The sequence below is a fragment of the Sceloporus undulatus genome, chromosome 4, assembly GCF_019175285.1.
Source record: "Sceloporus undulatus isolate JIND9_A2432 ecotype Alabama chromosome 4, SceUnd_v1.1, whole genome shotgun sequence".
NCBI lineage: Eukaryota > Metazoa > Chordata > Lepidosauria > Squamata > Phrynosomatidae > Sceloporus > Sceloporus undulatus.
The window spans coordinates 110,992,511-111,016,628 of NC_056525.1; the positions used below are offsets into that span (position 1 = coordinate 110,992,511).

At 42.1% G+C, this 24,118-nt stretch overlaps 1 protein-coding gene across 1 annotated transcript in view; it reads right to left on the minus strand.

Annotated features, from left to right (window-relative positions):
• The window catches only part of CDC14A (cell division cycle 14A), a 123,682-nt gene extending 99,564 nt beyond the window's left edge, over nt 1-24,118 (minus strand). Inside the window, exons 1-5 of the mRNA XM_042463036.1 lie at nt 23,627-24,118; nt 22,061-22,151; nt 17,014-17,059; nt 7,732-7,756; nt 2,694-2,698 (exon numbers count right to left, since the gene is read on the minus strand). Of these exons, the coding sequence (XP_042318970.1) occupies nt 2,694-2,698; nt 7,732-7,756; nt 17,014-17,059; nt 22,061-22,151; nt 23,627-23,768 (309 nt within the window). The 5' untranslated portion in view covers nt 23,769-24,118. The remainder of the gene's footprint in view (nt 1-2,693; nt 2,699-7,731; nt 7,757-17,013; nt 17,060-22,060; nt 22,152-23,626) is intronic.

Genomic DNA, 24,118 nt, shown 5'->3' on the forward strand with positions numbered 1-24,118 from the left:
ATGGATACGAATATTGATAGAATTCTCTCTACCCATCTCATCACTCCCCCAGCCATCCAACACACCCAAATCTATCTACCAATATCTGTTAATTTAATCCCGGCTAACTTTTTTTGCACACTTTCTGGTTAATTTTCGCTGTTTTAACATTCGACTTCCCTCTCCCTCCCGGCTTTTCCCCAATATGCCCGATATAAAGTATCTAGGACTTCATGGCCTCACTGCGTTAGGTTCTGAGTTTCGTCTGATTTGCTGCGCTATCCATACCTTCGTCGAATGTAGAAATCCTGTCTCCCGGGTTCGCGTCTCCCTTCTCGTTTTCCTTTGCCTTCTTCTGCCACCTTAAACCACTCTGTGTTGGTTTTGCTTGCTGCAAAAATTCTATCTCACTTATATGGTACCTCTCCTACATTAGCTTGTTGTTGTTTATTCGAGCTCAATTTGTTTTCCCTCCCTGCCTGTTTCAAGTCCATTTCCAACTCATGTGGCCTAAGATGACTCTACAGGCCGTTTTTTGTTTTGACACGATTCTTTCACAGGAGGAGATCTTTCCTGAGAGTTGCCTTCTGCACTTCTTTCGCTAGGCCTGAATGTGACACACAGTTGTCTCTCCTGTGGACCATTGTTTCTAAGGCAACCACAATGCTAGCCTCGGTTTCTTATGGCTGCTTCCTCTGCCTGGTGTGTGATATGATCGACTCGTTTTTTGGATCTCAGATTTCCCCCCGGATGACTGACACTCTCTCCCCCTTCTCTCCCCCTCTCGACATCCTTGGTGGATTCTTCAGAGCATGATTTGACTTGCCACTACACCTTAAACTGGTCTGCTATTGCTACACTTTAATATGCTCTCACTGCCCTCCTTATTGCATATTTGTAGTTTTTCAGTGAGGCTACTAAAGAGGAAGAGCGAGCGCTGGCTCTGAACTATGCTAGAAATTACGGCCCCTTTCTAAAGTTCCTTCAAATCCCAGAATGCCAGGACGGACAAGTCCAGAGCAGTTAAAGTGCGAATAGCGACACTTTACAGATGTGTTCTCTTGTTGTATTCCTTTTCTTTGTGTAGTCTACACTAAATTTGGCCAAACAAACCTACGCCTGTTGGCTCTCCAAACTAGCAATTTGTTCTATAGATTTACTGTCCCATTTTGAAATTTCTATCACTATAACACTATTTATTTCATTTTTATTTAGACATATTAGGTAGATAGATGTTATTATTACATTATTGGGAAAAGCAAGGAGACTTTCGCGCACAAAGCAGGCGCCAAGGAGAATTTATTAATGTTATTCTTCAATTGGATCGAGAGTAAATAATACCGGGCAAACATTAAGGCGTCCTCCCTAGGGGAACAACATTTTACATGACCACCCAAAGCCCAGCTCATTTACTCGTCCCCAATGCTTTTTAACAGTGTGAAGTTCCCCCTCCTAGGCTACCCACTTTCGGTGTCTGCCCTAACCTTGCTAGGAACCCTGCCGTCTAGACTTCTTACGCTCCGGGCTATTGCCTTTCTTGTTGATGTCACTCCATTAAACACTTTACTCAATTCTAACGTGTTAACTACAAGTTACCTGGCTTCTGCTTCATATCCCTTATGAACATTGCGTTTCCAAAGGTCTGGCAACATCAGACAGGCTCTACTATTACTCGATTCGCATTCGTATACTCTGCTCCCTCACACTCTTTGCACTCAATGGTGCATTTGTAACTCGCACCCAGCAGATTTTGCCTATCAGGGTTCTTGCCGGGCGCGGCTTGTTGTCCTCCTGTTTCTTGGACATGGCCAAGCATTAACCCCACCTACGTTGATACCCAGACGCCCTACTGTATCCCTTTATCCTGATATCATTTTCCTGCACAAAACACCCCCTCACCTTGTAGCTTTATTTATCTTTACTGCTTCAGAGGACGGCCTTTTTCCCCGCACTCTTGTGGTGTGAGAAGATGAGAGGGTTGATTGAAACTGCGTTTTATTCGTTCTCCCTCGGCAGGGAGCGTTGACGGCTAAATAGTACAGATCTTGCACGGCCAACATCCAACTCTCAGGGACAAGATAGTCGGTTGTATCCACGCAGTGTTTGTCTCCGCACTTCTCTGAACCTTTCCTGAAAACGGTAACCTACCCACCCCTCCTCTCTTAATACAACGAGCCGATTAGACAGAATCGGCACGTCTTGGACCCCCCTCCCTCTGGCTTTCAATCCCTGGTCCTCTACCCCCATTCGCCAGTACTTGCTCAGCTGTACGCCATCTCATTCCTGCTTGCGACATATTCGGCGAATAAGAAAACTCTTCTCCAGACTCCCACAATCCCACCTATAAGATCTTTACTCCATTCCCCACCCGATTCACCAGGATTCTGTTTCCATGCGAGGAATTGGACAAGGAGACAGAAGCCTCTTTATCCAAACGGTCCTAACGCCACCACCTACTAGATGCCCCAAGGTAAACTTTTATTCTTTGCGGTGAAACAGGGACGGCCACGAACTGCAGGGCCCCCCCCTGTGAGGCGCATCCACACATGAGTGGCCCACACTACTTAAAATCAAGTGGATCATTTTCCAATAACAAAACAACGTTAGTCATGTGAATAACAAAAAATCCATAGGTAGGCATACTTTATTTGTTGATGTTATGTGCCTCGCCTTAGGGACTGTCTAGTGTAGTTCACTGTAAGTATATAGAATACTTGTACTTGCTTTTGCTATTTCCTTTGCCTCACGCTTTCTTTTTCCGACTCTTGATGCATCTATCACAGGTTTTTTTGGGGCAAGATTTTTTCAGACGGAGGTTTGCCATTGCTTTCTCTAAGGCTGAATGGTATGTGACTGCCCACAGGTCAACAGTGGGTTTCCATGTGCCGAGCTGGGGATCCAACCCTGGTCTCCACAGTTGTTGTATTTCTGAGTGTGAATGGGCCCTAAAATGCTACAGAAATGTACGCTTTTGAGCTCTCCATAACTCAGGGATGATAGGTTTTATTGAACAATGCTGTATTTTCCAAAGCAAATATAAAAACCCAACGACAATTATGCTATCTCGCCAGAGCAAACAAAATTCTGCCACCATATCAGGACAGCACGAGGGCGCTCCCCCGGGTTTTCTCCACTCTACGCACTTTTGTTTAGGTATTCATATCCTGCTTTCCGCATGGAAAAGGCCCCTCAGAGCATCTTACCAATGTTTATTTTGACAGTTCGTTGCCTGCCCTCCGGTTACAATTAAACATGACAAACACAAGGGGAGCGACAAAGAAGTCACATCCACGGAGGGGATATCCACGCCAGTACTGCCTGTTCTTTCTTCCTCTGAGGCCAAGACCCAATAGCAATTGGGATGAAGGGAGAGTCTTTCATAAGATGTTCGGGTCTAAATAGTCACGCAAGCTGACACCGTTTTTTTAACCTCAGTACACCAACTAGAGACAGTGAAAATGCTTAATGCATATTTTGGTGTTTCTTCAAATCCCACCTTTCTGTCCCTGTCCTATTATATCATCTGCTATATTGCACTTTTTCTGTGTGTACACATTTCTTGTATATATTTTCCAAATGAGTATTGCTGTTTTGCTGCATATTTTTCACACATCACAGTATACTGCACGGACCAAAAAAACATTGTGCACTCATTTGGGGCACAAGACTAGCCACTTCTAGCAATGAGTCTGAAAAGTCACGAAATGGATTACACTAAGCCACAAAATCTAAAAGCAGCAAAATTTCATAACCCCCACCCACCTAAAATTTAATCTCAGCTTTCTTCATATTGGACTATGTTTTTCTCTCTATCTCTGCCTCTGTATTGTCCTGGAAACTGTTTTACACCACAAGCAACGGGCACTTACTTAGTTGCAGCCTTGCTTTGTGTCCTCCGAAATGGAGTGAACCATTCCTCTTGTTTCAAATGTCTGCTAGGTGTAATCTGATATTCCACATCTATCAGTGATTCGTTCAGTTTGCAATCTCCATTCTTGGGAGAGTTTCATGCACACCTTGCAGCTACACCCTGACCAAATGTTTGGTTTTTCCATTTTTCTCACACTTTTCTGGCTCCATGGCCTATGAAGTCGTTTGGAGCGTTTGAAAGCCATACACACGCTGTAGACGTTAACTGATTCTCAGAGATATACGTCCTGCCTGTGTGTTTAGGTCAGTTAATAAATGACTTTTTTTCAACTCTCCCCTGGAAACAAATTTAAAGAGAAATACTCACTGAAAAGCTAATCAGGGTGGAGTACTTTGGGGGGTGTTGGAGCCCAGAAGATCACTTCCATTCAAATAAATCACACTATTACTATTACACTGTTGTTGTGGCCTCTCAAGTAGTTTCATTAAGCAGTGACCCTAAGGAGACCTTCAATCACATGTTCTTCTTGGCACACCTTTCTATAGAGGGCGTTGCCAGTACCATCCCTCTGAGGCTCGACGCAGAACGCCTGTGACTTGCCCAAGGCTACCCAGTAGGTTATATGACCAGGGTCCAGGATTCGAACCCTGGTCTCCCGGCTCTCTAGTCCCAACTCCTCAAAACTACGCTGCACTGGCTCACTATTAATGTAAGAAATTAAATATTTTATTTATTCTGGGTATAATATTGATCGGACTGCTGTATGAAAGCAAGATTATTTTCATACTCTTTTTTGAGTGATCATGACTATGCATTGCTGGGGTGCAGCTGGAGCGATTTTTCTTCTTTCTTCCATGGGGTAACTGGCCACACATGGCTCCCCTAGAATTGCCACCTGATTCAAAGGCGCATGATAGTGACACATGTTCAAAACAGAACATGAGCATTTATGGCAACATTTAAGTACACCAGTAAAAACCTGCCTCTTTTCCATTGGTGCGGCATCAGGAAGACAATTGAACCAAATTAATGTCTGATATCCTAAATAAGAAATATTTCATTTGTCATCACCCAAGACTATGAGTTTTTTGGTAAGTGCATGTCAGCATGTATGACCTGTCCAACGGCAATCCAATGCACTTTATGCACAACTTGCAACCCACCCGCACCTTCCAATCCTTGTGTGGCTTGTCTACGTAGTAACACTAGATAGAGAGATAACTTAGGTTTTTTTGACCCTGAGGACTATGATTTATGAAAAGACCAGGGATGATATTCCACTCAATCACAGAGACCACCTTGGGCAAGTTGCATTTATTCAAATCTTCGAAAGGCAATGGCACGTCTTCTCTGAACAAATCTGCCCAGTCTACTCGATAGGTTCACCCTTATGGGGCGCTCGCTTGTAAAATCTGACATGACTAAAAGGCCTACCTGATCAACAACCAAAAATGGATTGAAACTGTAATATGAGGGAATCCGGATAGGACGAACTCTCCTTTTGCACTATGGCTTGAAGAAAGCAATGTTCTCTTGATGTTTCAGATTACAATTAAAATATTTTTTATTTTCTTCCTGCTTCTTCCTGTGCATCGATGGCGATGCTTACAACAAACAAACTTATTCCAGCAAAAACATACAATCAAATACTATTAATAAAACACTAGCGTCATATCAATACAAACGATTAATTAATACAATTAAATTTCAAAACATAGCATCGTACTCTACTAATTGGTTTTCCTCTTGGTGGGATATTTTACAGCAAATTTGGTGGATAGGCTCACAGAAAGAGATCCGTATTTCCCATTAAACTCCCTGCCTTCCTTAGTTTTAGTTCTAAAACTAACCAGCTGCCTACCTAACAGGATTTATTCTTGGCACTAATTGTACTAGAATTGTGCTAACATTTATGCCACAAACAAGACAAGCCGTTCACAATAGGACGTAAAGTACAAAATTAAATACATTCTGACAGTAGTAGTTGTTAACTATCCATCATCAGTAAAAAAGCAGCTATAACAAAGCAGTACAGTGTACATTTAATTGCTTAACCAAGGAGGGTTAACGGAAGCATTCTGTTTTGAACAGTTAACATATTCAGATGCTGTTATATTTTATCAGCATCATTACTTGTTTGCAGAATGCTCACATATACAGTTTGCTCCTGTTTCTGAGACAGGAGAGAGAATCTTCATGAGGAGCGCCACCCAACGTTCAAGCACCTGCTCTTTGAAACGATTCAGTCTCATAAATGAAAGTTGTGGTACAATGCATCAGAAAGTGTGGCTAGGCCAACATGTTAAATAAGCTCACTCGTTGCCATGATTATATTGTAACTAACCCCAGCCTTTTGGAAAAACATTGGCCCCCATACAGACAGACCAAATTAAAGCTGCTTCGGATCACTTTGGAGTATGCTGTTTAAATGATGCTTGTGTCATAAGACGGCAGCGAAGTGCGGCCAAGTGCGTCCAGTCCTTAGGATTGGATCGTGGCTTTGGCACAGCTTCCGGCGTCTTAGGACGCGCATGCTCATTTAAACAGCATACCTCCCAAGTGACCCCCGAAGCAGCTTTATTTTGGCCTGTTTTATGGGCCATTATTTTTCTAACTACATTTGAGATATCTAAGGACTCGCAGCTGCTCACATCTAATCAATAATATATACTTACTTCTGCTTAATTCTGTAAGGATTACACAGAGATGGCTCAAAGCCAAGGTTCAAATTCCATTTCCCTAAGTGACTTCCCCCAGGAAAGTGGGTGGTCAAGATTGTTCACTTCCTTACTCTATACACAAGCCTAGTGCAGAGTGACAGCCAAAAAATTAAATTCAGCCTTGTAACATTTCATGGCACTTTCCTGCAAGTACGCTTGAGCAGTTACCAGTCAACCATCTTTTCCATAAATCCCATCCATCTGCTGTTCGGAGGGCCTTCTATCTCAGGGAAAGCTTGGGGATCTATAAGAGAAGAGCCAGTACGAAACGGGTTATTGCAAAACCAAGGGACCATCTGCTGTGTGGGGGAAACACTGCTTTTGCAAGGACCACCTATGTAAGGTCTAGTCATGAACTGTGGAATTTAAGAGCTGCAGGATGCTAATGGCACGGGGTAAGGTTTATAGAAAAGACAATCTGATCACACTACGTATTGGTTACTATGTCAGCTTGGTATGAGTTTGTGTATTGGATTACAAACTCTGGAATCCGAGTTCAATTTCCCCCCTTCCAGCATAAAAACCCACCTGGGGTCTTGGACGCACTTCAATTCTCTCCCCAATCAAAGAATGACCAATGGCAAACTCCCTCTGAGGAAACTTGCCAAGAAAACCCTATGATAACGTTTGCCTTTAGGTCACCATAAGTAAAAAATGACGAGGAAGCACCCACAAACACCAACAATACAGGAAACACATCACCACAAGTAGGGCATTATACTGATGTAACAGTTACTGGGGCAAAGAACAAGGCATAATCATTTCTACCTTCATACTTACTTTTACGTTTCCTCAGGATCACGGATAACAAACTGCCAACTTTAGAGCCAAAGGTTCCTTTAGTTCAGTATCTGTTTTAACTAGGCAACTTTATCTTTCTATCATTCTGATTTCAATTTGTCTTTTTTCCCTAACCAGTTTTCTGAACATTTCAGTACAATCCATCCTATAGCTGCCACTCATAGTTTTTCTGGTCACAGAGGATCTATTTTCAGTTCTTCTATTCTGGCAGAATGTCTAAATTCAGTTCCCACATTCAAAATTCTGTTATTATCTTATAATGGTTCTTATCTGAATCCAATATTTTTTTAAAAACACAAGTTTGTTTAAAAAGAAACCTTACACTATTCATATTGAGAGACATATCAAATTCTCCTTTACATTTCGTGTTTACGTTGCAGCAAAACTCGACATCATCTCACATACCACAGTTCACCGGTCCACAAACCTCGCACCTCAAACTAAAGACAATACTAGACCCAATGGTCAAATGCCTTGTACTCTCTAAGCACCTTTGAAGAACTAGCACACACCGCCTATTTTTGCACGGCTACTTTGACAAGCCCAAGCCTCCCTTACAAAACAGAAGCACCCTATCCATCACTATTATGAGCCTATACAGACGCCACAAAATCCCCCCGGGCTCGCCCCTGTCAGAACTCAGAATGGACCATATTACAATAGCCCATTGCACAAAGCTCTCTCTGACTCTGCGGCTGTAATTCCAAGGTACTATAGGCACAAAAACAGGTTCTTGCAAACCCTGCTGCCACCACTAGCCAAGGCTGCAGACCAGATCTGAGTCACAGGTAGACTGCTGACCAACTTCAACCACACGATACAGTTACCAGGACCAGGCGGGTCGGGTAGGTCTGGTAGTTATTGTTCTTGTTCTTGCTCTGTTTTGAAAATTTCTCCATCACTTTCTCTTTGTTTGCATTCACCAGACACGTACCATTCCATTCACACAACGAACGCCCCAACAAAACCCAACGACAAACACACAGACAGTGTACCGATCCATGCTACCACTCACCGAGTGTGGCATGTCTCCACACTTCCAAAATGCTTCTCAAGCTTACCATCGCTGAAGCTTGTTTTACAATTGCTATTCAAACCACAACAATAAAATAAATTACAAACCGCTTCTCTAAAATCCCTCAAACGGCCAAGCAGATACGCCATGGCGACAGGATACTTCTCCCTACCCTTGTCATATGACCTCACCCACACGAGCATCGTCGTTCCAAAATGGTCCTCTTCAGCTCCAGTCCTCTTTGCGCCCCCTTTAACCCGTGGATGCAGTTCCCTTCCGCCAGTGCCAACCCTGCCCCGCCCGAACCCGACCGGATCGCCGTGTGGACCCAGCGTTAGGCAGCAGCTTTCAGCTTGGGTATTTCCATGTGGCCGGCCAACACCAGAAACGACTGAACTCCCCCTGGGGCCGTCTTGCGTTTCCCAGCCCAGCAAGCTGAATTACCGGGCCTAAGGCACTACACGCACGCACAACAACCTCGCTTAGTATGATACACTCGTTGCAGGACCTCCATTCCACACAATTGTTCAAAGTCGCCCTCTATTGCCAGATCTCTCCGCACAAGGCGAGACCCAACGGGCATGATCCTTTGCCATTTGCTGGAGTTCACTGCCCTCTCCTGGTACTGTTCCGTGTATTCCTGTTGCTGCGAGGAGATGGGGCACGTCGGGCGTCGCAGACCCAAACTTCTGAGTCATTGCTCATCTGTGATCGCAACTGCCCCACGCATCTGCTTCCCTCACCATTGCCAAACTGGTCGGTGCACATTATCTGATGACCAAACAGCGACGGGCCACGTCCTTCAGCTTGCCACCACCATCATTTTACACAACATATTTCAAACTGGAGTGCAATGGCTTGAAGGGCTCATGGTGCCTCACTCATGTCTGTGGCAAAGAGCTGATCGGGAATCATTGTCGCCATGCCCGCTTTAGATCTTTTAATTTGTCTGATATCCTCGCTAGCCTGCGTGCCCCCTTATTAATTACCACAGTATTCACTCAACAATCTGCACTTCTAAGCACGCTACGCTATAGCATATGCGAAAATTATGAGGAATGGGGCATGAGTAGGAAGGGTGTCTTTTTAAAAGCTCGGTCTGGCCTTGTTAGGGTGGCTCGCAGTTAGGAACCAGCTTTCTACCAGAAGCTCAGACGCTAGTTTCCTACATCTTTGAGCAGTTCCTTTCCCTTTCAACCAGTGGTTGCTGCAACAAACAACCACGTATATGGTGTGAGATGTTTTTGCTGCGGGGATTAAGGAACTCAATGTGGGGTGGTAAGAGCTGGAAAGACAGAAGCGCTCCAATCAGTGGTTTCCAAAACCTCAACTCTTCTTTCTCATATTGCCAGCATAATTATGTATCACAATTAGATGTTACGTCACTCCGATCGCCAAGTCTCCTATCCTACAAAAGGTTACGCTTGGGTGGGCCGTGAACGAAACTAGTGTTTAGAAAACAAGCAAATCACGTCATCTGTGATAGTTCCCAGTGTTTATTGGAGCTCATGTGTGCATCTCAAACATGCAAACCTTCGGCTGCACAGACAAGCCAAACATAAAAGCATGCTTCGAGTCACCAGTGGAGGCTGGTGTTTCAATGATGCATGCTGTCCTACAGAGTCCCAAGAAGTTCGCACCACCACAGCCCAGCCCTAACTCGAGCGTGGCTTGGTGCCGAGCTTCTCGCACTCTTAGGACGGCATGACCATATTTGAAAACAAACCTCCAACTGTGACCGACATCAGCCTTTATTTTGGCTGCTTGTAAAGGCCCTTAAATCATCTGTTGACACATCCCCACAAATTTCATTGGGTTTTCTTAAGCAAAGGATACTCAGAGGTACTTTCACCAGTTCCTTCCTCTGAAATGTATGCTACAGTACCTGGTATCATTTGGAAGTTTTCCACCCAAGTAATAACCAGGGCTGACTCTGCTTAGCTTCCAAGATCAGTCAGAATCTGGTACCTTTAAGGTATTTATGCCTTGGAGCTACTATACTGTGTGTTAATATACAATATCTTAAACACAGTTAAAACCAGGATAGTATTATCAATGAGCCAACATGGTGTAGTGGTTTGAGCACTGGACTACGACTAGAGATCCAGGTTCAGATCCCCTCCCAAAAGGGGAGGGGTGACCTTGGGCAAGTCACACTCTCTCACCCTCACAGGATGGCAATGGCACATCCCCTCTGAAGAAACATGCCAAGAAAACCCTATGATAGGTTAGCCTTAGGGTTGCTATAAGTCAAACATGACTTGGAGGCACGCAACAACAACAACAACAAAGTATTATCAAAAGGAGCAAGACCAAAATGAATAACATTCTTTTAACACTGTGATAAAGACCTAGGCTAACATGCAAACCAGGTATTATCAGCAACAAAGACAGGACAATGAGGTGTTTTGATTGATAGTTTCCTGGCATAGTTGCTAAGCAGGTTGCTAGCTTTACCTTGTTTGATGGAGAAGGCGACAGTTGCTATGGGCTCTGGCAGGCATGACACAGTCCTTGCCTTTGAAGTTCTTTTAAATCTATTACTGCATTGGCACCATGCTGCTGGATTAGAGGGCACCAACCAGTTTGCTCAGGTGCAAGCAGGAGGTCCTGTGCCAGCCATGGTGGTAGGCTACAATATGAGGTTGCACACCAGATAATCACAGTGTACTATTAACAGGAAAGGAGGGATGGGAAAATATTTAACAGATGTTGTTTCTAGGGGGACAGGAGCTTGGTTTTGACATCAAAGGTAAGGTTGTGACAACTGTGGGGCAGCATTAAAACTTCAGAAGTTATTGTCAAAATAACCAGTGATCTCCTACCTACAAAATATTTTCAGACAATGTAAGGTGACAGTCTTACAGCTGTAATGTACTGAAGAGATTTAATCTAAATAAACCTACTGAAATCAATTGGGTTACATATTAGCCATATCTGAAGACCAACTAAGTTTAACAGGCCTTCTCCAAGTCCAGTCAAATGGGGAGCCAATCAACTTTATTTGTAGAAAATACATGAGGCTGATCATATGGAAATGACTTAAGTAGAGTAATTCAGAAATTATGAGAATTCATTTTCCTTACAAAACCTGAACTGATTTGGCATACACATTATTAAAACGTTTAAGCCCTGTTTTAGAAGCTTAACATGCACTCTACGTAACTGAGGGTGTAAATCAATAGTCTATTTATTAATTCCATCAGGTGTTTTTTAACACAAAGATCTTATTGTTATTTTGTGGAGCAGCAACTCCACATAATGTGGTGTTAAAAGGTATGGTTAAGTTGTAGTTTTCCATTTAAGTTCAAAAACAGAGGCACATTCAATGATAATGTAAGTGAGGCTTGTCTAAAAATGTTATTGGTACATATGGTCCCAATACAGACAGGCCAAAATAAAGCTACTTTGGGTCACTTTGGAGTTATGATGTTTAAATAATGCATGCATACTAAGAGTCTGGAAGCCGCACCAAAGCCAGGATCCAGTCCTAAGGACTGGTGCGCAGCTTCTAGACTCTTAGGATGCATGCATCATTTAAACAGCATACCTCCAAAGTGACCCAAAGAAGCTTTATTTTGGTCTGTCTGTATGGAGCCTATGAGTCTCAGAGGCCCAAATTAGGTCTCTACTTGAAAAGCAGATACTTGGTCTGTGGCAACATAACTTAATAGGAAATTAATCCCAAACGTCCTATTGATAATGGTATATGTCATATGATGTGACCCTCTGTTAGTTGGTATATGTTATATGATCCTCTGTTATTTATTTAGAGAGTCTATGATAAAATATTGAATCCAGCGACTAGAAGCCAAATGTAACTGAGAAAATTTAGAAGAGCAAGGAGAGAACATTTTCATGGTGAGGACCAAAGAGTTAAGGCAATTATGAGTTATCTCAAACTGAAACAGACATAGACCAACTAGAGAAATGTGTTGGCCAAATGAACGCCTATTGTGCATTAAGCAGTCGAGTGTGATATGCCAAGCCTAGCTTTCCTTGCAAAGGACAGAACAAGAGCTAGCATTCTTCTTGAAGAATAAGGCAATTACTAGTTCCCAACTCATTAATTAGTTACATGTCCAAGTCAGCCCGTATCTACCAATTGTTTTTTCAGCTTTATTTTCCAACCTCTCTATTATAATGTTAAGATGAAAGAAAAAACAATCTTTTCCAGGGCATAGACATATTAAAGATAGCTTCCAACTTAACATAAGAATAATTGTCAATAGGTTAGCCTTAAAACATAACAGCTGGACTCTTCAGCTTTTTATTTCCATTTGGCAATATACAAGCTCATTCATTTTTCTTGGCATGGCAGGTTCTGATGTTTAAACATAAAATATTTAATTGGATTTGGCACAGCTATTGTAAAGAGCTGCTATAGCTGGCATCGAGACACGGCAGCTACAGTACAAACTGGAGCCCACGTTATCGAAGCAGTCCTGCTACCAAAAAGGCAGTTACGCTAACAGGAAATATGGGACAAAGTTAAACATAGACCTGTAAAGTTTCCATTATCAAATTCTAGTCACAAAATATTTTTTCTTCATGTGCAGAAAATTGCTTGGATCTGAAATTCATCTTGAAAATATGCAGCAGGATAGCAGAAGTTACAATGATTTTAGAGACTTTTTAAAAAAAGTATCTAGCAATTTTCATATCAATTTTATATCACTATACAAGAATTTAACATGAGTGACAACTTTCAATACAGTAAAACATCCATCAGTGGTAAGAACAACAGTATGAAACAGAAAACAACAAAACATGGAACAGCAAATCATTTACTTCTAAATATTTTTAACACAATGACAGGCACAGCTAATGAAGGGCGAGACTTCTTACATAGGGCTACAGTCTTAACCTGCCTTCAAAAACACAGCAGGAAGGTGTTTGTATGTATGTACCTTTCTGAGAAGAAAATTGAAGCGCATCAGTGCTCCCACTGAAAAGTCTCCTCACAGAACCTGACCCAGTTTTTCTTGGGATGAAATCTGGAGAAGAGCTCATCAGAAGATCTGGTAGTATCCACTCTGTACAGTGATCTTGAGACTGATCAAGGCAAAAGTGTAAGTCTGAATGTAGTAATAAATTGGGGGTTTCAACTTTCTCCAGGTTGATTTGCTCTGTATAATTTTGGCCAAATTCAAATTCAGAATCAAGAGTTGAAGCTTCTAGAGCTGGCTTGTAACAATTGTGAGGATAAGAAAAGAGTGAAAGATGGGTAAGTGTTCAGTTCTTTGCCTGTTCCTTCTGCTGTCTTCTTGATTCCAGTTGGGATGAGATCACTGAATTTAGAATGATTTGACAAATTCTGAAGATTTCTCCAGCACTGGAGGGTCAAAAATATTCCTTTTTTAAAAAAGGAGAAAAGTATCTGGGGACTTGCTGGGGAACACCAAGGTCTCCAAAAAAGATTTTTTTGGGTTGCACGTCTATCACAGATACACATTACTGGCAATGAAGAGTAGACTTAGATTAATAAATGAAGTACTGTGCACAGGCTTAAAAAGGGTAAAAATAAAAATAGAAGAGTTTGGATAAAAATAAAGCACTGGTGGTTGAAACTCTCTCTGGCTCCCTAGTGTTTTGAAACCAAAAGGGAGCACTTTTTAATTAAACAAAAGCTTCAAAAATCCTAGGTCAACCTTGGAAAGATAATGAAAGCTAGTGCTTTTTACAACAGAGTTGGGGAAATTGCAGCCTATTGGATGCATTGTGGTCCCTGAAACCAATTTTTGCAGCTCATGAAGTTTTCTGGCACTTCCCAAAAGCCCTCAACATCTTGGGGGATGGTTTTCAGGCATTTCCCCCTCCAACTACCCCAAACACACCCCAACTGCCTATAAATGCAGTGGCTTGCTTCCAACCCAACTTTTAAAATTGGTCATATCTGACTAAAAAGCAATCAGACATGATTCAGGGTGCATCTACACGGTAGAAATAATTCAGTTTGACACCACTTTAAACTGCCATGGCTCCATCATACAGAATCCTAGGATTTGTAGTTTTGTGATGTACCAGCATTCTTTGGCAGAGGAGGCTAAAGACCTTGTAAAACTACAAGCCCAAAATGTCATAGGATGGAATTACAGCACTAAAGTGACGTCAAACTGCATTACTTCTACAGTGTAGATGTGCTCTCAATGTCACTTCCAATGTCCAGTGTACTGTCAATACACTGGTGTGGTGTGGAGGGATTGACCCATTCCATATGTGACTCCCCCCCCCCTTGCTTTACAAGCAACAAAACAAAAAGGCCAGAGCACCCCTTCAAGCACCGCCTAGACATTCCTGTCCCAGCTGAACGTAAGGAAACCCACTAAGGCCCATCTTCAAAAGAGAAATTGAACAACTTCACTCCAATTATAGCAAAGCAAGAAAATGTGTGGAAGTTAAAGTAAACCAATGAAATAGAAAGAATCCAAAGGGCAAAGAGGAGATTCTACCAATGACAGAACAACCTACATGACAACACATGCAGATCCTGTCTTGAGAAGCAAGCTCCTTCAAAACCAACTTTGGCTTTTCTTCTCTTTTTTCACTTTCAATATGAAGTTTTTTAAGTGTACACTTTGGGATCTTCACTCTTTCTTATAATCAATTCATATGATGTAAGAAAAACACTGCAAAGTGAGAGCATACTTGTTAACAATCAGAACTGCAGTACTGTATAATTTTGGTACTTATGTCAGAATTGGACAGCATTATCTCTGGAATCCATCCTGATGCTATAATTCTACAATGGCCAAGTTCAAAGAACAGTTTCCGCTGTTGTTTCAGAACTAGGAAACTAGTTGTACAACACAGGTTATTTGGAGTTACTTAGAATATTTCTTAAGTTTTGATCACTACATAAACTGCTATCATTACAGTACAATTAAAAGCTGCAGGTTTTTAAGCTGCATTTTCTGGCCAGATAACAAAGACAAAATCTTTCTATGACTGAGAAAAGCATTTTTGGAGTCTTCCTGGTGGTTTAAGTAGCATAATTGATGTTATACAAAAGAGCTCAAGGAAAGTGGGTTGGAAAGAACAGGATTATGTCTTAGTCAGTTTTTGAAATTTTGAAAAGTTCAGTCAATGGATCATCAGCCAAGCTGGATATTCTTGGGTTACTGTATTCTCTTAATGTAACATTCAAGCTGTCTCACTCATTAAAGTCTTAAGAATGATTTAGGCAGAAGAATGATTTAAGAGAACTAATGTCTTTTAAACAAGTGAAGAAGCAGGGCCAAACTGCTTGAGGAGGCAGAACTGGCAACATCAATATGCTTTGTATATTTTATTTTTGTCAATACCCACAAAGCTTCAATTCCAAGAGCTTGTGTCACAAAGTTCGTAAGCAATTAATCAGAACTGAGGAGGTGATGAACATGGCAGTATTTCCATTATCCCTCCCTCAGACCCTTTTCTCTGTACACTTAACAATATAATGGTACATTAATTATGCCATTTTTATTTCATACTGCTTTTGGCAGGATTCTGGAAGTGATTATTGACACACTTTAAAATAAATAACTAGTGTTAAGTTCAAAGAAAACTAAATGGTGTTGCAACCATGCAGCCCAAAAGCAGTATAAAATCTCAATTTGGACAGCTTTCATTTTCAATACAATACTTTTCTAAACACACGTATATATAAATAAAATGAAGTGTTGTTATAGTAGCACCTGTATACCCTAATGCAAGGATGCATGGTTTGGCTAACAGAACTATGATGGGACCTCCAACCTTTCACTCTCATGTATGAATTCTCTACCCAAACGTTTGACTGTATTCTTGGGCCTCTCATAACTCCACTTCTCCAGGTATGTTTGTATGCTTGTTTTAACAGAGCTATACAGCATATTTGCCTTTCTTCTCTTTGGCTAGGTGACAGTATATAATAATCTGTCTGAAGGGAGAACCATACATGTGTGGAAGGCAATCTCTTTGCAATGTTCAGATCACAAAAGAAAGGCTAAAAATACTTGTCAAGGGAATCCCACTGTAGAATAAATGTTAAAAATAAACTCTGAAAGAGAGCTTGATGTTATGCTCAGTGCTGTACAAAAGAGAACAGGTTCTTTTTAACAGATATGGTTGGCTATGGAGAACAGTTTTCTGCATGAATCCTGTGTATGTATTTTTCTGAAGTAAATTCTATTGGGTTAAATGACTTTTACTCCTTAATCAAAATGCACAGGATTCCAGTTTAAGGCTGTAATCCTATGCACACTAAAAACTGAGGGTAACCCGTGAATATACCACCACCATTGCTACATTCAATTTATTTTTCCAAATAGCCAAATGTTTTCAACTGAAATACTTAACTGGGTAAATATTATACACAAACACATCCAAAACTTTGGAAAATATTTTTATTGAAATACTCATAAATATTTTTAGATGTGAGATTTGGTAGCACACACTTCCCTTTCATTGTTTACCATTTTAAAGAAAAAACAAGAAAGGCACTCAAAACCTGTTAACATAGGCTTTGTTCCAGGGTTTCAACCCAGCAGTGGGAACATCCTATTCAGGATGTTTCAATCAGCAGGAAGTGGGGCAATCTTTAGTTATTACTCCTCCTTCTGCAGTTCTGAGCACCAAGTCCTTCTCTGTACTCAGGGTCCCACAACCCTCCAGAGTAAAGGGATTTCAAGGGGGGATTGGCTGGCAAATAGTCTTTCCGGTCCACCTCTGTCAAGGGATGCATTGTAATAAATGATTATTATGTTAGTTATTAATTTTGTGAAATAATGCATTTTTAGCAACACAAAATTTTTATATTACCTCTTCCACATCACAGAATTATTATGTGAACTGCAATGTTCATTTACTAGCACTATCAAGGAAACAAGAGATCCACCAATAAAAACTGAAATTATATGACGAATGTTCAAAGGACCGAGCTTTGATTACCATCATGTCTCTGCTGTTCTATTTATAGGACTAATCCTTTGGGAAACCTTAGACAACCGTCCAGGTATCATGTCTATTCCTGTGTTACTTTCTGCCTTCTGCACACACTTCTCCTACTCCTTGCTTCAGGAAATATGGTGTCACCCATGTTTCCATCCAATTAGTGATGCTTAACATCCCTTATGACTCAGCACATACCCACTCTGTCCTGCTAATGATGTAAACCTAGTAACCTTTTACAGTATATTAGATTTTTGCTTGTGTGCCTTCAAGTATTTTCTGATTTATGGAGATCCCATCACAGGGTTTTCTTGGTAGAATCTGCTCAGAGGGGGTTTGGCTTTGCCTTCCTCTGAGGCTAAGAGAGTGCTACTTGCCCAAGAAACCCTGCTCTCTCATATCCAATGCTCAAAACACTATACCACACTGGCTCGCTACATTTGGTTACACTAGCCATAATGAATGTAAACTGTCATAGAGCAGTGTGGGCATCTTCATGTATTTCTAGAATAGTGATGCCGAACCTTTTAGAGACCAAATGCCCCAACTCAATGGTGTTCTTGCACCAGGTGTCACAAAAGCCACTCATATAAATATTAAATCCATCCTTCTCAGCCCTGCTCAACATGGAGGACTTTTTGGAATCCCTCCTGGACAGGAGGTTGAAATGGAGGATAAGTCTTGAAAAGGAGGGGGACCATGTCTGGTCACCCTGAGCTAAAAACACCCATATAGATATAAATCCATGCTTCTCAACCATACTCAAAATGGGGGACCTTTTGGAATCCCTCCTGGGCAATTCCTGTTTTTCTTGGAGCAGCAGCAGCAGCAGCAAAGCCTCGCACCCAGAGCTCAGGGTGTGTTTGTTTCTGAGAAGCACAGCAACCGTGTTAGACAGTGGACTGCTTGAGGACACAATGCAAATGTTGAATGGGCTTTCCCCCTTAATTTCAGCACAATGGATAAACGAAAGGGATAATTTAAATTTAGATTCAGTCAAGGATTTGTGGCTAGTAAAATACAATTTTAAGTCTATGTCTTGTTCAGTTCTAGAAGTATATTGCAAGCCAACAAGCCATTTTAATGTTCATCAGAAAAATACAGCTGAGTGAGAACCAGCATGGTTTAATGATTTGTGTGTTGGACTATGACTCTGGATACCTGGGTTTGATTCCCAGCTCAGCCGTGAAACCCACTGGGTGACCTTGGAAAAGTCACACTCTCTCAGCCTCAAACGATGGCAATGGCAAATCTCCTCTGAAAAACTTGCCAAGAAAACACTAGGAACGGAATTAGATTAGTGGGTTTATTTGGAAACAACTTATTTGTCTAGAGAAAGAAATATGACTGAATTTAGAGCTCTGGTTAGGCAAGTAAAGACATCTAGATTACAAAACCTCCTAAAAAGGATTTGTTTAATTAAAGCAGATTCCAGGGCTGATACAATTAAAAGAAATTACAAGACAGTAATTATAATTTTGTATAATATAGGAAAGGATTGGTATATTTTCTCCTTTTTCTTAGAACTACAATAACTATATTAAATAGATAATCAAGATAGTAATTAAGGTAAATCTAAATTCTAATCTTGCAGTCAGGAAGTTATGAATGATGCGAAGTGTTATTTGTATTGTGATATATTGTACTGTTTTATATTGTATTGTATTATGTTGTATTTTATTGCATTGTATTGTCTGTGTTGATGGTATAAATGAATTTGATTGATATATGTTTTTTAAACTTAATAAAAATTATATTTAAAAAAATGATGGCAATGGCAAATATCCCATCTGAACAAATCTTGAAAACTTGAAGGCACAACAACAATATTTAATATGGATGTAAATTAACCTGATGAACTGAATTTATGTTTCTGACTGTTTTTAGCTTTTATGTTTTCATGTCATCCATTTTTCTGGAACATACCCCATTTTGAGCATGGCTAAGAAACATGAATTTACATTTACTGGTATATATGGATATTTTTAGCTTTCATTTTGTCATGTCCCGAGCTTTTCTTGAATGCCCTCCATTTTGACCATGGCTAAAAAGCATAGATTTATATTTACAGAAATGTTTTTCTGCATTTCTTTTGTAATGTTTTCCATTTTGAGCATGCCTAAGAAGCATGAATTGACATTTCTAGGAGTGTTTTAGCTTTTATTTGGTCAGGTCCTTCATTTTCCTTGAATATCTTCCATTTTTAGCATGACTAAGAAGCATAATCTATAGGAGTAGGGTTTTTTTTAGTGTTTATTTGATTATGTTCTACATTTTTCTCAAATGTCCTCCATAGAACACCCTGTGCATACTGATATTCCAATCCAGACTAACAGGGCTTGTTCTCTGAATTGGGACTGCCACCACTTGGTGGGGACTTGGAGGCCCCCCGACAGCCAAGACCCCATGGAGCCCTAGAAAAGTCCTCCAGGAGGAAAAGGCGGGAGGGGGGTGAAGGGGGCTCCCCTTTCCTGCCCTGCCGGTGCCTAACTGAGAGAGGATATTCTCTTGGCTGTCTCCACCTCATCTTGAAGCAGAGGGTTTCCGGAGGGCCCAAGGAGTCATGGCGGAGGCAGAAGAGAAGCACCAGCAGGCCATCAGAACCAGCTGCAGCAGTACCAGCAGCAGGACCCTCTCCAGCCCAGGCTACGCCATGGGGGCTATTGGGCGGCAGGGGGAGCAAAGGTCATGGGCCAGGGAGACAGAGTAGGAGGGATGGCCTCAGCACTTTCCCACTCCCAGGTACTGAGAAGGACCAGCCACCAGGAGAGGGAGGGAGCCCGAGAGGAGTGAGGCAATTGTCCTGGGGCAAACTGGGCCGAGACAAGGAGCTGGGCCACATGCACGAGCTCCACCCCTTCCACTGATGGGTGCCATGCTCTGGCGGACCGGGCCGCCAGTACAGGTGAGCATGCCATGGGTTTGCCAACACGGTTTTAGAATATAAGTCGGATGTCTCAGTTGTAAATGGTCAACATGGCCCTGAAGCTACTAAGGATACCACAGTTTACAAATGGTATATCACCATTCTTCGTATGAACATTTGATTAATCACTGTCAGCAAGCTAAACAAATTCAAGCTATTTCACAGAGTGGTTCGACAGAAAGAAAAGGTATGATCAAGGTATGTAGGATCATTAATACAAAAGCACCTTAACAGACTATACTACAGCACAGCTGCAAGCTAATCTTTTAAACACAGCCAATCCTCCATTTCCACAGATTCTTCGACTGCAGATTCAACCATCCATGGCTTTAAAATATTAAAATATGCATACAAATTCCAAAAAACTAGCCGTGATTTTGCCTTTTTACATAAGGGACACCATTGTACTATGCCATTGTATACTTGACCATCCATGGATTTTGTCATCCACCGGGGGGGGGGGGTCCTGGAACCAAACCCCAGTGGATACCAAGGGCCCAGAGAATAACACTTGTAAATAAAAAACTCTTAATTCACTATGTCTGGTCCAGAATGTTTAGGACAGAATCCACCATCAGTCACTACTGAACCTGCAATCCTGTATACTCCTGTTTGGGATTAAGTCCAACTGACCACACTTCAATCTGCTTCTGAGTAGGATGTATTGTACTGTAAACTTCACGGAAAGCCAAAAATTATTACTCAGATGAAAGTGGTTCAAAGAGTTTTGCTTTTAAGAGTACAAAATAGTCTAGTGGACTATGAGGCTTCCTCCACTAAAAAACTCTCCTTTCCCAATTTTATTTACATGTGATTACACTGCTGATGTCCAGCCAACTACACTCAAACTATTATAGCATTAGTATTATTAGCAACAACTTTACAGCAAATCCCTCCCCCCAGTTTGTCCTAGATCTTGAATACTAAGTAGGGCCCTCCAGTGCCAAGATGCCATGGCTATAAAGCACTTGGAAAAAGGAACTGCATGGCACGGATGTGCAGTGCTGCAGTCTAAGTGGGTACTGGAAAAGAAAAATAACAACAGTAATTTCTCAAAGTAACTACAAACTATCTTGCTATTCTCTGTTGATATTAGTATTTCTTGTTTCGCTTCAGAAAGTTTAAGAACTGGGGCAATCACAGGCCACTAACCAAGAAAAATCTTACACCTGTTTAATAAAGTGATTTTAGTAAAAAAGATATTTTGAAGCTGCCTTAATGGAGGCTCTCTTCCTATAATCCAGCAATAATCCACTATACTGTATGCCAAATGCTGCACTTAACTGCCGGTGTAGTGCAATTATCATGTAACTTCACAGATCTGCAGGGTTGATAGTTTCCTCTTTCATAAAAATGTAAGGAAAAGGCTTGTGTAACTATACTCAGCACAGGTATCCTCAGGTTTCCCCCCTCCCTCTTCTTTAAAAAAAGGAGAGATAAAGGTGATGGGAGTGAAGGTCTCTTTTAAAGACTATAGTACCGTAGTTGTCAATATGTTCCATTTCACAAAAATAAAGAAAGGTGGGTGGTGGACAGAAAAACAGCAGTTTTCTATTTATGAACAAACTAGTGACAAAGATAAGTTCTGATGCTTTATAAATGAGGCATATATAAAACATATACCTTGCATCCACGCATGATGAACAAGTATTTTATGACTTGGTCTTTTATTGTGTGTGTGTGTGTGTGTGTAAAAGAGAAAGAAGAAAAAATCACTGACTGGGCAGAAAAGGAAGGGGGGAAAATACAAGTACACACTACAAATAAGAAAATGAAAGTAAGCAAAAAGAGTTGCAGGAAGCAATAGATTAACAAAGGAAGGAGAAATCTGGACTTACTTTTCATAAACCAGCTCCTCGTCTGTACAGAAATAGTGGGTGTTCACTGTGCTTTTGGGTCTGTTCCGTAAAGTAGCAAAATATAGCCGGTCTGAAAAGGGGAAAAAAGGGAAGAAGTTTGTTTTGAGAGGAAAGGAACCGCATGCGTTGTAATTCACAATTCAACCAGACTAGCATTCGCTACTGATTGCAAAACCCTTTATTGCAAAGCTGTGTTTGCAATAATAGTCACCTAGTTTGTTGCAGTGTGCCTTAAAGTTTTTTCTGACTTACGGCGACTCTAAAGCCAAACTAAGGGATTTTCCTGGCAATTTTCTTCAGAGAGGGGTGTGCCATGGCCATCCTGAGGCTGAGAGAGTGTGGCTCGCCCAAGGTCACCCAGTGGGTTTACTATAGCCAAGCCAGGATTTGAACCCTGATCTCCAGTCATAGACCAGCACTCAAACCACAATACCACACTGGCTTTCTATATAGCTTATCAAAAGGGCTGACTTATTTATTACAATTGGCTCAAGAACAAACAAATCCTAACTCCACCAGAGTGGCGCAGGTCATAACTCTCTATAAACCATCCCCACCACCTTTGACTCCCTTCAAAGGGGGTTACTGTTGACCCCCCTCCCCCCGAAAATATCCCAATTCTGCCTGTGATATAGCCTTGAATTATGACCCTGGAAAACAGGGTTCAAATCCTGGCTCAGCCATACAAACCGAGGGGGCGGGTGGCCCTAGTCTAAGCCACACTCTCTCAGCCTCAGAGGATGGCAAAAGGCAAACCCCTCTGGAGAAAACTTGCCAAGAAAACTGCAAGCCTTACGGCTGCCATGACTTGGGAGTAAAAATGATATAAATTACTCTGGAGAGCAGGATTTGTGGCCATGGGATAAGCCACACTCTCTCAGCCTCAGAGGAAGTCCATGGCAAACAAGGGAGATTTTATAGCACCTCTGAGACTCACTGGAAGAAAGAAAGAAGCTGGCAGCATGAGCTTTCCTAGGCTTGTCTACTTCCTCAGATGCTTTCATAATCCAACTATATGTGCAGATATACACACACACGGATATGGATGGATGGATTACACCAAATAGAAAGCTAGGAGAGCATCTGCCCATTTCCCCCCCCCAGCTTCACATTCATTCTCAGGCTCCATAAACAGAAACCTCCAGGTCACACTTTTGCAATTAACTACACTGTCAGAATCTTTTAATTACTTTAATTAAAGTTAGTTTGGGTTCTTTTCTTTTTTTTAAAGCCCTCAGGCTTACAACGTACACTTTTTAACTTTGAAAACAAACAAACAAATAAATAATAACTAAATAAATTATCTTTTTATTTATTTAAAAAGGTGTCCATTTTAGGGACCAAACTCCAGAGGCATCTGAGGAAGTAGAGTGAAGCCTAGGAAAGCTGATGCTTCCACCTTCTTCCTTCCAGTGAGCCTCAAAGGTGCTACAAGACCTCTCTCCACACCATCATCATCATCATCATCATCATCATGATATGCAACGGCATCTGAGGAAGTGGGCTGAAGTCTGGGAAGGGAAGGGCCCCCGCTCCCTGCCCGACCTTTGAGGAGCTCGGAGGCGCCCCCCAGCTGCTCGGAAGCGAGGGTCGGGGCGGGCTCCATCCTGAAGAGGGCGCGGAGCTGCGTGGAGGCGCGGGGGGACGGGGAAGAGGAGGCGGCGGAGGTCTCCGCGGCGGTCATCATCGGCGCTTCTTCTTACTCCTCGGCGGGCAGCAGCAGCAGCAGCCCTGGCTCCTCTCGCTCTCGCGGCTCCTCCGCCGCCCGGGCGCCGCTCTCAGCAGCAGCAGCAAACAGAGCGACGACGACGAGGCATGTCCCTCCTGACTCTGAGTGCCGCCCGCCCCGGGAGACGCCTTCCCCTCCGCCTCCGCCGCCGCCGCCTCCTCCGCCAGCCGCATGGGACGCCTCTGGGCCAGCAGCAGCAGCAGCAGCGGCAGGACCCTGCGGGCTCAAGGCAGCCTGGCCGAGAGTGGCGCTGGAAGCAGAGGAGAAGGAGAAGCGAGAGAAGGCAGCACAGGGGTTTCTTCTCCTCC